At 42.4% G+C, this 14,270-nt stretch overlaps 2 protein-coding genes across 2 annotated transcripts; one reads left to right on the top strand and one right to left on the bottom strand.

The window, feature by feature from the left end:
• Positions 1-2,620: 2,620 nt before the first annotated feature.
• On the top strand, positions 2,621-4,816 carry LOC306943413 (transcription factor Jun-like). Its single transcript, XM_079529716.1, has one exon. The coding sequence runs from the start codon at positions 3,128-3,130 to the stop codon at positions 4,211-4,213; it is 1,086 nt and encodes a 361-aa protein (XP_079385842.1). The 5' UTR covers positions 2,621-3,127; the 3' UTR covers positions 4,214-4,816.
• A 497-nt stretch (positions 4,817-5,313) lies between these two features.
• Positions 5,314-13,230, bottom strand: tada1 (transcriptional adaptor 1). Its single transcript, XM_079529525.1, has 8 exons — positions 12,918-13,230; positions 11,831-11,922; positions 11,663-11,728; positions 11,253-11,347; positions 9,417-9,629; positions 8,013-8,164; positions 7,749-7,905; positions 5,314-7,037 (listed from the first exon to the last, which is right to left on the bottom strand). Exons 1-8 carry the CDS (start codon positions 13,004-13,006, stop codon positions 6,885-6,887), a joined length of 1,017 nt encoding a protein of 338 aa, XP_079385651.1. The 5' UTR covers positions 13,007-13,230; the 3' UTR covers positions 5,314-6,884.
• Between the last annotated feature and the right edge of the window lie 1,040 nt (positions 13,231-14,270).

The following is a 14,270-nucleotide window of genomic DNA, read 5'->3' as shown; positions in this document are numbered from 1 at the left end:
TGTGTGTGTGTGTGTGTGTGTGTGTGTGTGTGTGTGCGCGTGCATGAATGTGTGTAAATGGAGTGCCACAAGACAACTACAATACAATAACAAAAACACGGGTACATGGAACCTATTATAGGACAGAGAGTTGTGGGGGACATTGGGGAAGACCTGCACATTGAATGCTGCAAGAATTATTCTCAGAGAACAGCAATGCAGATACACGCAATGGAAATAAGTCTCATGACTTTGTTGTGTTTATATCCTTGACTTTTTTTCTCGATAAACATGTAACATGTGTTTTTATTTTACGTCTAATAAAATGTTATAAAATGCAGCTGGGCCAGTACCCATAACTAATAAATATTTATACTGAGGCCATCAAAATGTATAATCATTGCAAACAAGCAACCATGCGACATTATGCTACTAAGACACCTTAGCCAGTTATAACTCAAATTAATCACAAAAGTAACCACAAACCTTGTGGTTACTTTTGTGATTAATGTTTCAAACTTGTTTATTTTAATTTTTTAATCAATGTCTTATCGATTTACTATGCTTGCACCTCTTGGTTCTCCAACAACTCAATGTAGCTACAAACTATAAGCTTCAGACCCCCCAAAACAAACTGATTTGACTACTTCTCTGTCTAAAGCCCATGCCCATGTTGCTGGTCTGGGCTGAGGGTATAAGACATTGTTAAGCAATTAAAAATCACACCTGTGTGAAGTGAGCGGCGCTAAAGACAAACGTTAAACCTGTGTGTACAATCAGGTATGTTTTACGTGTAACTCATGTTGACACCCGTGTGAAGTGAGGGGCGCTAACATATTAAAGTCTATCTCATGCTGATTAGGTGATGTAAAGGTGATGTAAAATGTACGGTGCAAACCCAAACGCCATGAACAATAAAGAGACAATATGACGTTAAAATGACACATTATGACGTACATTTTCCCTTCATTGTCAATGCGTTTACAAAACAAACATTGAACTAAAGTAAAACATTAAACCTGTGTATACTAGTAGGGGCTGGCGCCCCTCAAAAATGGGATTGATTTTTTTAGATTGTCAAAGGGGCAATGCCCTTAAGCTTCATACCTGACTAACTATGTCTCCAAAGTGAGTGATGCCCACAGCCACAATACTAGAGGGAGCAAACCACCCATTTATAGAACAAACATGGGAAAATTCTCATTCTACTACTCTGCCACCAAAATGTGGAATTCCCTGACACTATCATCCCTTAAAAATGAGGCCTGAAAATCCGACCACAAGGGGAGGTAAAGTCAATTTTCCCATAGAAAGGATGTGACATTCACTGCCAAATCTGATTTATTTTCCCTTTTGTCCTTGTACATATAGTGTTTTATATTTGTTGGTGATGTATTATTGTGTTATTGATATGCTATGTTGATGAATTGAATACATAGGACCACAATGGAAACATGTCCCCTGCGCTTGTGTTATCCTTTTAGCCTAAATGTCTTACTGACTGTACCTTGCTATTTACATTTCCGACAAATGATAATAAAGTATTCAATCAATCAATGCCATGTGGAGTGCAGAAAGTGCAGAATACCCTCTGCAACGAATCACACGTTGAACTGAGTGTCTGTGCATGCCTGTGTGTGTGTGTGTGTGTGTGTGTGTGCGCGCGCGCGCGTGTGTGTGCATGTGCGCCCGCACGAGTGAGTGCGTGCGTGCATGCATGGAAGGGGGTTGTACATCACTAACATTTGTTGTGGAGGACAGGAAAGTTCCAAAACATGCAACCAACCACTGAAATTTTACTTTCTGCTGCTGTGTTGCAAAGACAAGTATGTCATCTCACAACCACTGCATGAGCCGACCTCAAGCAGCCAGCCACCACTCTGTCTGGAGCTGTGCTCTGTTAACTTATTTATAGTTGGTTTGAAGAGAATGTGTTGAATAATACAAAGGGGAGGCCAGACAGATAGACCGGACTACAGTGTACCAGTGGTGGAGAGGACAATGGCTGCTCAGAGCCTCTTGAGCCAGTAGTGCTGTCTTACATCAACCGTCAAGGGCCCTAAGGTGAAACAAATTAACACTGTAAAACAATAGAAAATGGGGTCATTTTCTATTTCCCCCCAGGTTAATTTGCCCCTGCATAGACAGGCCAAAGACAAAATTTTAGACATTTTAAAAGGGTTGATGAACAATTTGAAACTCCTTAACCTGAGATTTACAGTATGTTTACAAAACAAACAAGCCATAGCCTACAACACACGCGCGCACACACACACACACACACACACACACACACACGTCACACACACACACACACACACACACACACACACACACACACACACACACACACACACACACACAGGTATATAGTTTTCTGTAGACTGCAGGTATATCTTTACAATTAAAATACTACTTATTTTGGGTAGAGATAAACAGCCTTTTTTATATTGTATGATATCTCTGACTTTTAGTTACCCATTGACGCAGGCACAGAGGGAGAGAGAGAGGGGAATAGAATAATATGACATTAAACAGACCAGCATTTGGACAGTGTGCTCTAGGCTGGTATCATAATTGAGCGGGTAACTAAATATTCAAAAACACTACGTAATCCCAGAGTACACCGCTCCGCTTTATGCATTACCTAATCCCATAAACCATCGCGGGAGGCGGGGTTATGTCTGGTTGTCGGAGCAACGTGCATGTCATTACGGAATGTACCGCCCAGCAAGTCATCTTGAACCAATGAGGAGCCGTAGAAATGACATCATTGTTATTTTCAGTGGAGCTGCAGCTTAGAAGTGGATAAAGTTCGACTCCACGTTGGAAGTGATAGAAAGTAGCCTACACCATACCGCCTAGGCGCTGGCTACATTTATTAGATGAAAAAAACATATTCGAATAGATATTTTAATTGTTACATTGACGGCAGTCGATTGTGGAACTTTTTTTTTGTCGATGGTCACATTTTATACACAAAGAAAAGTTTCCAGGGACACTCTAAAGTTGCCAACCGAGTTGAACTTCAACAATAGGTGGACTCTACCCAAAGCTGTTACTGGACACTAATCTGTATCTCCGAGAAGATTTTAATGCGTGGACTTTTGAACGAAAGCCTTCCCTCGAGATAATAAAGGACATTTTTATGCCGACAAAGATGGAAGCGACGTTCTATGACGAATCTGTCAACGGCTCGAATAGTTCTCAGCGCGACGGAATGGGAGGGTACGGATTCAACCCGAAGACCCTCAAGCAGACCATGACACTGAACCTAAACGACCCGAAACACTTCAGACCCCATCTGCGCTCCAAAGCCATCGACATCCTGACGTCTCCGGACGTGGGCTTGCTGAAGCTGGCCTCGCCTGAACTGGAGCGGCTCATCATCGCGTCGTGCAACGGGCTGACGACCCCCACCCCGACCCAGTTCTTCTGTCCCAAGAACATCACGGACGAGCAGGAGGGCTTCGCCGAGGGCTTCGTGCGGGCGCTGGCGGAGCTCCACTACCAGCAGCACATGCCGATGCCCCCCGGCGGTGTCAGCTCTGACGCACAGGGCGCAAACGCGGCGCCCCCGACCACCAGCGGCGACGACGACGACATGGCCCCCGCGTCTAGTATGTCCGAAGACGACATACCACCCTACAGCTGCACGGTGCGCGCAGAGCCACCGGAATATACTAACTTGGGCACTTCTACTTTCAACCGGGCCGTCAACAGCAGCAGCTCTGCGTCGGCACCTACTGGCGCCGAGAGGCACTCAAACACAAGTTACTCCGCCGGGACGGGTGTCCCGTCCCAGCAGCAGGGCCAGAGCCACATCATGGACCCCCTGCTGGCCGTAGCGGCAGCGCAGCAGCGCGGCCCTCCTCCGCGGCATCATCACCACCACCAGCACCGCCACGCGTTCAAAGAGGAGCCCCAGACGGTGCCCGAGATGTCCGGCGACACGCCGCCGCTGTCCCCCATCGACATGGAGAGCCAGGAGCGCATCAAGGCCGAGAGAAAGCGCTTGAGGAACCGGGTGGCCGCGTCCAAGTGCCGGAAAAGGAAGCTGGAGAGGATCTCTCGCCTGGAGGACAGGGTCAAAAACTTGAAGACCCAACACACAGATTTGGTTTCCTCCGCCAACGTCCTGCGGGACGAGCTGGCCCTGCTCAAACAGAAGGTCATGGACCATGTGAACAGTGGCTGCCAGCTCATTTTGACGCAGCAGCTCCAGGCCTACTGAGCTGCCAAAATACACACAGACACAAGTACTGAGTACAACTCCGATGGTGGTTCACCGTGGTTGTACAAATGGAACCGAATCCACTCGGTTCCACTTTTACACCCTCCCTCGCCTCAGAGTTACAAGTGTGTGCAAATGGCAGTAAAATAAAAGACATTTCAGTACGTGTTGGGGACCAAATCACAGCACCAGAACAGGCGACAAAGAAACTTTGTGGGCCAGTGTGTGACACAGTGTAGCGAGCCTTCTCTTCCACTGTCCAGAGCAAGTTATTATGTAAATAGACTCGAGTCTAGCACTGTGTTTTCTCACCAGCAGCAGCGACCATTTGTACAGATTATCAACACAACAATAAATGAATAAGCAATGCTTCACACCTTTTACGCAAGGACACTGACTGACTCATAGGAAGGTGTGTGGCTTAACTGACAGACAGAACAGCATTACTTGTTAATTAACCCTTTACATTGACGCAATGTTTAGTTTTGTGATATATAGGTGTAACATTATGTTAGACCTTTAAATAATACTTTGTAATACAATTTTTACGTCATTTTTGAGCACTTCAGAATTGTACATATAAAATAAAACGTTGGACATATACATGCGAGTACTTGTCTCTATTCGATAAGACAACATGTCAGGGCTTAAGTAATAATTAAAGAAGGGAGTACAGTACATGCAGTGTTTGTTGTTACGAGCCATTGGGGCGGGCGGGACAATGAGTCACTCCAGTATAGTGTAATGGTTGGGCACTGTACTCTGATTGGACAGCAAGGTGTCGGAAATAAGCAGCTAGCGAGCCCATATATGGCAAGGGCGCTCTCAAGGGGCGTCACTCCCCATGATGGGTGGGTGTGCCTAAAATACTGCAACCCGCTAAAGCAGTTTAAAGACACATAGCAGTGATTCCTTGAGGAACCCTTAACTCTAAAAAAGAAAATCAGCCAAATCCAATATGTGCCATTGCTTAAGCAGATGTACAGTAGTCATGTGTTTGAAAATTATGTTAATAAGTGACCTCAACACTTCTAACATTCAATAGCAAAGATATTTTATCAGGTATATGTACAACAAGAACAATCATGGAAGTAAAATAATACAATATAAAGACGTTTTTAATTACATTTAAAGTTTTGTAAGAAGACAACAGGGCACAAACAGCCTACACTGGTATGGTTTAGGTGCACCAGTGCTCAATCAAAACATTTCATTCGTGTAGATTCATCCAACATGGAGCAACATCATCAACGATGCCCCTTCATTGGCTTAATATATTTAATTTCTAAATTTGAATGTTGAGACTGGCATGAAGCTGGCTTTATGTGCAACTATATTGGACCATTTAGTTAATGACGATATCACTGTCACTGTGTACATTGTTTTCTTGAAACAGAGTAGAGTACAGGTATTATGAAAAATATGACCTTGGAGAACCTTGATGGGACATCCAGAATGTTGTCAAACTACACAGATACAGTGGGTCAAAAGCTATCGCTGAAGTAAGAAAAATCGCCATCACAATTCCAAACAACAAGACAGCAGCTTAGGATTTCATCACAGCCTGTATACATATACTGTACATAGCTATGCGCCAGTGCTGTGCCCCCAAAATAGCCCATCTACAAGCTCATTGTCACAAGTCACAATGCAAGATGTTGTGAGCTTGTAGATCAGCTATTTCTTTTCAGGTGTGTGATGCAGCGTTCAACCAAGTATAAATCAGGCATAAGGATTATAGGTAGCAAATACCACTCCAAAGACACCTTGAGGGGGCATTCACACTGAGTCTGATTGATTCAAACTGTTCCCGAATACGCCTGGTCCCCGCTGGCCATGATTCACATTGGCCTTGATTCTTCCGCACCAGAGTACACTTGCAGCGATCCGTATCCGAGTACACTTCAATCGGTCCCGGGAACGGTTGGGAGATCCTCTCACACTACCACATCTGCCAAGTGGTCCCAAGTGCGCATCCATAGTGTGAATCTCCCCTGAAAGTAACACAAGTCCAACTAGGACCACAGAGACTTTGATATCCTAAAATTCGACCAACGACCACTTACGAAGTTACGCTATTTTGCCAACAAACTGTATTTTCAGAATACAACCTAGCTTAATATGTGGTTGGCTACCAGTCAAGAGTGTAGCTGGTAGAGTAGACCAGTGGTTCCCAAACATTTTAGCCCGTGACCGAAAAGAGAAATGAGATGTTTGCCCAGGACCCAAACTAGTGAAAATAGCAGATTTACAAGCTTTTTGGGGGAATGTTTTTGGAAAATGTATTTGAAATAATAATTATATAAAAAAATAAAAATAAAATAAGTAGGAAACCAAAAATATAGGGACCCAAAAAAATGTGTCCGCGACCAACAAATGGGACCCGACCCAGTGTTGTGGAAACACTGGAGTAGACAAACCTACCAGCCAGAGACAGCATTTACCAGACGTTAGTTAGTGATTGGGGTTTCTTACCCATCTGTGGTATAAAGTCTTTACCCTCAATATTCAAACTATTCTCTATCTGCCTGTCCATCGGCAGATAGACAGGATTTTGGTGGCGTTTTCAGGAATTGTGTTATTTTTTTGGAGGGGAGACACAAAGTCCCACTCTGTTCTCCTGTGTACCCGATCACACCCCTGCTTTGTCTTTGGTCTGTACAACCACATCTCAGCTGACGAGGACGCCATCCTTTGCTGCGAGGCGTTGGCGGTGCACGTGGTCCTGCTCCAGCTCTTCGTGGCTGGGGTGCCACAGCCGCGCCAGGATGCGCTCCATGTTCAGCGCGTACATGGTATGAGAGGGCATCACGTCGTGGTGAACCTATGTCAGGATAATGATACATATTATGATGGAAAGATTGGATTTTTAGGTTGTTCATTTTATTATTATTTTTGCTGTTTAGGACAGTGCAGAGAGAAAAGTGACATTAACTCAACTAGGGAGTTGTAATGTAATAACAGAGAGACCATATTACACCAGTCCTCCAAGACCTTTGCTGGCTCCCTGGCCAACAATGCACTGCACAATCTGGCTCCCCCATACCTATTGGACCTCCTGAAACATCATGTCACAGCAACCTCCTTGAGATCCCCAGGACCAAGTGGTGCGATAGAGCTTTTGCTGCCCCAACTCTGTAGAATGCACTCCCAAATAGTCTCCCTCTCAAAACCCACCTCTTCACCCCTTTCTCATCATTCCACTGTTTTTATAGATTTTATTTTGCGTATTTTTAGTGTTCACCACCGCATTCAAGTTTTATTTTGTTGTCTTCTTCTCCGCCCCATGTAAAGCATCTTGAAAAGCGCTACATTTCATATATTATTATTAACTGACCGTTAGCTACTGTAGTGCCCCGGTTGCAATGATTTCCAGGAACTTAATGCAGACAAAATGTTGTGAGGTACTCAGGAATAATGTCACTAATACAACATAAATTATCATTATGTCTTGTATACAATGAATAATTATAATGCATACACACATTTTTTTGGGGGGGGGATTGAGATTCACTGACCATAAAGTTAACCTCACCTGTAACGCTTCCAGGAGATCAAACATGTTGATTGGAGGGAGTGGTGCTGGGAGACTGGCACCAGAACAAGCCAATAGGAGAGCGGCTTGCTGTTCGGCCTCGTCAGGTGACACCTGAGGTGGAGGGCCAGCAGGAAGAGAAGCGCTTGGAGGCGGGCTGGGCGGGAGAGACAGACAGACGGACACAGGGTTTGTGAATTAATAGATGGATCAAACGTAACTTTGAGAGTAGTCATGGAATGGAAGTTGTGACGTTGCCCTTACCATTCTGTAACAGTGTGGTAAGCGGCGAGGCTGTTCTTCAGATAGGGCTGTGGTGTGACGTCACTACCAAACGCATAAGGGAAGTGGCCGTCACGTAGCCTGTACGCCTTCCTCCGCATGACAACAGCTGTCAGGACATCTTTTAAGTGGTGCTGTAATGATAACGTAAGATCAGCCACGCCTGACCTGATGCAGTCATACTTAATAAGTAGACAGATGAGTGTTAGGCACCCATATCCAAGCAAGTGATCGCGCGCGCGCAAGTGAGCACGCGCACGCACGCACGCACTAAGCATGCATCACTCATGCATCACTTTCGCTTTCAGTAACCCCCCTAAATCGGATTTGCACCAAACAGCGAATTTCACAGAAAGGTATGCCTTCTTATATATCGAAACACATAATTAACACATAATTAAACTAACAATCTGATTAGTCTTGCTCACGTAAGTTATTGAATAATCAACAAGCAGGTTTATACTCTATTTCTTTTTTAATATATATAATTTATACACCACAAGCTTGTGACCACTTTATTGGCGAATCGCGATTCTATCAATGAATCGAGAATCTTATTAATCAACTTAAAATAGTTAAACTAACCAATCTACGAGCTCCCAATGTGTTGTGAACTTGCTCTTTTCAGTGTATGCTTACAGATAAAGTACACAGATAAAGCAAACATTTATAACTCGAAGCTTTGCATCTGTGGATCCCTGGAACAAAATATAATTTGTAATATAATTTGAGATGGCGGTCCGCAGTCAAATACATACATTTTGGGGGTCGTTGACATGATAAAGTTTGAGCGTCACTGATAGCAACACAAGTTTTTCAGAAAACTGAGGTCTTCATGGGTTAAAAATGTATATATTTTTTAATTGATTAAACTAATTAGTTTGATTAACTGTTACACCCCAATATAAAAACACATTAGGGACAATTGTTGACCTTTAGTTATATGAAATACTTGCCATTAATAGAGTGGTTGCAACTGGAACTACTTAACCCATTGACGGCCAAGCTACACCAGGCTTTTCTTGCGCGTTTACCCTAAACGTGCGGCCCGCGCGTGCGTTTTTTAAAATAGGACTGGACCTAAATTCAACGCACGCGTTTAGGGTAAACACGCGCGTTTTGTGTGCGAAAAGCCTGGTGTAGCTTGGCCGTTAGACCTGACGTCGAAATAAAAAAAAAGTCTTCTGAAAGAATATATATTCAAAGATTTGTGCCGCATTTTCACGATTTTTCAAAAATAGCAGACCTACAAGCTTGTAGCGCGGCAATCAATGAATACAGTTGCAACCACTATATTAATGGCAAGTATCATACAGCTTAAGTTTAAAATTTCTGAACTATCCCTTTAAGTCTTTTAGTCAACAAAATGAACACTGACACACGCACCTCGACAGCATAGACCATGGAGCCGACGGAGTCCTCTGTGACGTTGTCCAGGCCCAGCTCGAAGGCGGTCACCATCATGCGGGCCTCCAGTTGGCCCCGCGTGGGCAGCAGCAGCGTGTGGGCGCTGAGACGCAGCTCCTCCTCCTCGCCACCAACCTCCCGTGGGCTGAAGGGCTGGGCGGCGCTCAGGGGGTTCTGGGGCTGGAAGCGATGCTACAGGTACATGCAGGGGAAAAGGCACACCTAGAACCAATTAATAACTGATTCTGCAAATGCCTTGTAAATCAGTAGTTCACACTTGCCAGATAAATTTTTTTATTTCTTAAGAAAAATAGCAGCACGGCACAAAGTGTTGATCCAAGTAACCCGAGTTACTTGGATCAACACATTGCTTTTTCCGTCGACACCAAATCTCTTCGACAAAAATAGACTCTCTACTATTTTTGGCGAATGCAATAGGGATGCTGGGGTTCAAGCGGTACAGTATTTTAGTTTGTTCATTTAAGCAAACATTATTAAAGCTACAGTGTGGGACATATTGTGCAAGAAGGGCCAGCAACGCCTTTACTGCCTAAGACAATTGGCTAGGTTTAATGTGGACAAAAGCCTGATGAAACCGTTCTATAGTGCCTACATACATTCCGTTATTTCTTTCTCCTGTATCTGTTGGTTTTAGTACCTAGCACTTTGCTCTTGGCACTTTATGCTTCACTTTATGATGAATTCCTGTTCTGTTCTTTGTCTATATAGAAGTGTCTATTTGTACGTCTCTAAATGTTTTGATGAATTGAACATGGTGGACCCTGTTGTAAACAAGTGTAATGCTTAATTGGGTCGTCCACTCACAGTTAACAGCCTTTGTATTGAGTTTGTGCTTGAAATGTACTGTAATTCTGCAAACTGTTAATACAATTTTCAATCAATCAATCAATCTGTACTTGGTTGGCTGCTCTCTTTTTTCCTTGTCCTTTATCGGTTGCACAGATGTGCCCATGCCATGTTATCCTATGCTGTGTTGTCTCATGTCTGTTGCTGTGTTCTACTGTTTTTACGTTTCAAACCTCTACAACCTGCTGTAAACCAAATTTGTCCACCGGGGACACTAATAAAGAACTTGAACTATTTTAATGTATATGTTATTTTAACCAATCTTTATGGTGGAGTATGTTGGTTAATACAATATAACTATCACATTTGCAGTGGTTGGAGGCGTCTCCCTACTCTTCCATTGAGATATTAGACCCTGGTGTCAGTTAGGACACCTACGGTTTGACAATCTCGTCAATAAATTATAATTATTTGAAGCAGATGGCACAGATTGGACACTGGCACATTGCTCTTTGTGTCGGGAGAGAAACAGACATGAAGCTTACAGATTGAAGCTTTAAGATGTCATCAAAGTTTAAAGTAGCAATGAATCACAGTCATAAAAGTCATAATTTCCAATCACTTATGTGTAAACTGAGATTTCCAGATGGAAGCGCACTGCTATACAGTTAATCGCACTAATCAATTGTAAAATGTGATCTACATAGCAAGAACTACCCCAAAAGAGGTTTCCTGTGTAAATGGGTTAAGTGGATGCCAATGCACTAAACAAACTTTTATTGCAACGAACTTAACGAAAGAAATAGATGTACAATGTACAATAGATTTTAATGAATCATGCACGACATCATTGCTTGACGTATAAAACGTGTTAATTGATGCATTTTTAACATAGCATAATAATAATTATTCGATTAATTTAAGTAATTGATATAATAATTGCCAAGAACATAATTGATAGTTGCAGCAATGATGACACACTTTACCCCAACATTGAGAACTTCTTACATCAAATTTTTGTCGAGAATTGCATTTCTTCTTTCCTTTTGGTTTGCCTGGCTTTGAGGCAGAACCACCTGTCCATGGTAAAGAACCTGCGCCATCTAGAGGACAAAAAAATAAAATATTAAAGCAATACCCAGGCTTACACTATGTTCAGTAGTTTTATTGTTACACATTTCTGAACAGTAAATCACCAACACTGCAGTCCCCTTGAGTTATATCACTGTTGGTAAACTTTTGTTTCATCCCTAGGTGGTGTATTATAGCACAATTCTTCTGATATACACTGAACTGAACAGCCACTCCAGCTAAGATGTTGTACAGAAATGACTGCAGAGCCTGGGGTAACATTTAACTACTCAAAGTATTATTGATATTAATATAATTATGTGTTGCTTTGAGAAAACATGACCTACCAGGTGTGGAGACAATGATCTGGCAGCGTGTGAGAATTGCCAGGAGAAAATCATTGTGGATATGAACTAAGAAAAGAACAATTAACATAATTTAACAGATCAGTCATTGAGGGGAGTAAGATTAGTCATTGTATCAAAAGCCTAAGGTTGCTCTGTCTGCCTACTTACCATTATCCTGCGCTAACAGGCGACGTGCCTCAATGTCAAACTCTTCCTTACTGATCTTCTGTTTGAACCATAGTTTCAAGTTTGCCCAGTAGCTGCAAGGAAAATCAAAGTTAGACACCACATAATCACATATGTGGCTGTCATGATTACAACAGTTAAGTTGACGATTGTCACACACACACACTGTGTCTTTCTCTCTCTCTCACATACAGTTGCGATTAACGTGTTTTTTGATTGGAAATTGGAACATAATATGAACACAAATATTCCAATTGTCTGTCCATTTGAATATTTAATGCCAACTTAAAAGCCTATGCGACTTTAACTTTCACATGCATAAGCAATCAGACTAAAAGTCTGTTCAGCCCCACTGCCATCATTTATTATTATTATTATTATTATTATGCAGTGGTGGAACTTTTCCAATACTTTTACTTCTACTCTACCACTACATCCAAATATTGTATTTTTACACTACAATTATTTTAAAACTGGTCCATAGCCGGATAGCCCTAATACATGCATTAGAGCTATGGAGTATGGACCAGAGTAGCCCGTCTCCGGACCCCCCGGGTTGAGCTCCTTTGGACCCAAAGTCATCAAAATGTCAGAAACTTTAACGTAGGGTTCCGAAAGGAGCTAGGACCAGAGCTACATCAGCCCTATATAATTTACATTTCGTCCATTTAAAAATAGTAAATCTACAAGCTCATACTTGAAAGAGACATTCTGCATACATATGAGTACTTTTACTTATGGTACATTTTGACGCCAATACTTTTGTACTTTTAGTTACTCAAGTACATTTTGAAGTATTTCTATATTGCTGTGTTGATACTTTTACGAAGTAAAAAAAACAAAAAACAACAGTAAGTATTTTTTGCACCACTGCTATTATACCAGCTCGTTCAGAATGCAGCAGACGTTATTAGCAGCAGATGATGCATGATTAGCATGATGCTACGTGGTCGCAGTCTCCTCAGAGGATGAACAACAAGCATACCGGTAGGTAAAACGTTTATTCCATTTATTAGACCATCATTCATCAGTAACCGCATATCAACGATATAAAACGGTTGGTACTTACTGCTTAACATTATCTCCAATGGCATCGGTTAAGTTTTTTTTTGCAATCTCAAGCTCACTAGCATGGGCTGCCATTTTTGTTTTGCACATGAAAATGACGCTATCATTCAGCGACGGCTCCCCTCTTCTTAAAGGACTGGTGTTTTTTTCTGCATTGTTGTTGAGGGTTATTTGTCAAATTGTCAGTGATCTACCGGTATCCATTAGTAAAATCCTTTATTATGTCATTGTCCGTAACCGTAATACATAATCAAGTAGAATCTGAAGGAGGCAGTGAGGCACGGTCTTATACTCTATGGGCACGGTGCTTAGATACGAGTAGTAAACGCATTTCAACGCTAGAGGGCACTCGCGTATCTAGTAGAAACTGTGTACTGTCAAGTCACTCTCCTAAAATACGCCTGTGGTTTCCGAGGCTACTCTCCTATCTGATTCTGAACACATTAGAGGTTGTGGTTTTCAATGGTTACTGTTGTCTCGAGGAAAGAAAGAAATAAAGAAAGAAGGAAATTAAGATTGATTGATTGATTGATTGATTGATTGATTGATTGATTGATTGATTGATTGAAAATTTCACCAAAATGTATGTCCATATAATTCATTATGTCACACCCACAACACCAGAGGGAGTTCAACAAACCATGTGCACAGATTCGGCACAAACAACTTAACAAGGGACTAAATTAATTTCTCTATGCCACAAAAATGTGGAACGCCCTACCAACTGTCATTAAGACATGTGAATCCCTTGCCTACTTCAAAACCGCTCTCGAAGGGCACCTACGGACGGCTGCAATTCGAAACTGGCCCCCGTAAAATCTGAATCCCCCACCCACCCCTTTTCCCCCTCACTTTAGGCTATATGTTTTTTCCCCTTTTTTTTTACCTCCTTTATGATGATTTCCTGTTTTTGGCTATATAGAAGTGTATATTTGTACGTCTCTAAATGTTATGATGAATTGAAAACCGTGGCCCCTCTTGTAAACAAGTGTAATGCTTTATGGTGTCGTCCACTCACAGTTAACAGTTTTTGTATTGAGTTGTGCTTGAAATGTACTGTAATTCTGCAAACTGTTAATAAATACTTCAATCAATCAATCAATCAATCAACATAATGAATTATATTACATAGCCTAAACCAGTAAGACACCCTGAGGGCGAGAAGCGACCTCGCATGCGCGCATCCACCTGGCTGACGGCAGACTGCTGGGCGAGCGCTGGCGCTTTGGCACGGGGGGTCAGATCAACATATGGAATGAATTCTGTACTGGCCATATTATATATAGAGTGTGTTTTGAGTGTTGAGGGTTTGATGAGGTCAGATCAACAAGAGTTGCTGGCCGGCTCAGCTCCA

The sequence above is a fragment of the Electrona antarctica genome, assembly GCF_951216825.1.
Source record: "Electrona antarctica genome assembly, chromosome: 19".
In the NCBI taxonomy this organism is placed as follows: Eukaryota; Metazoa; Chordata; class Actinopteri; order Myctophiformes; family Myctophidae; genus Electrona; species Electrona antarctica.
This window is presented reverse-complemented; position numbering and strand designations above follow the sequence as displayed.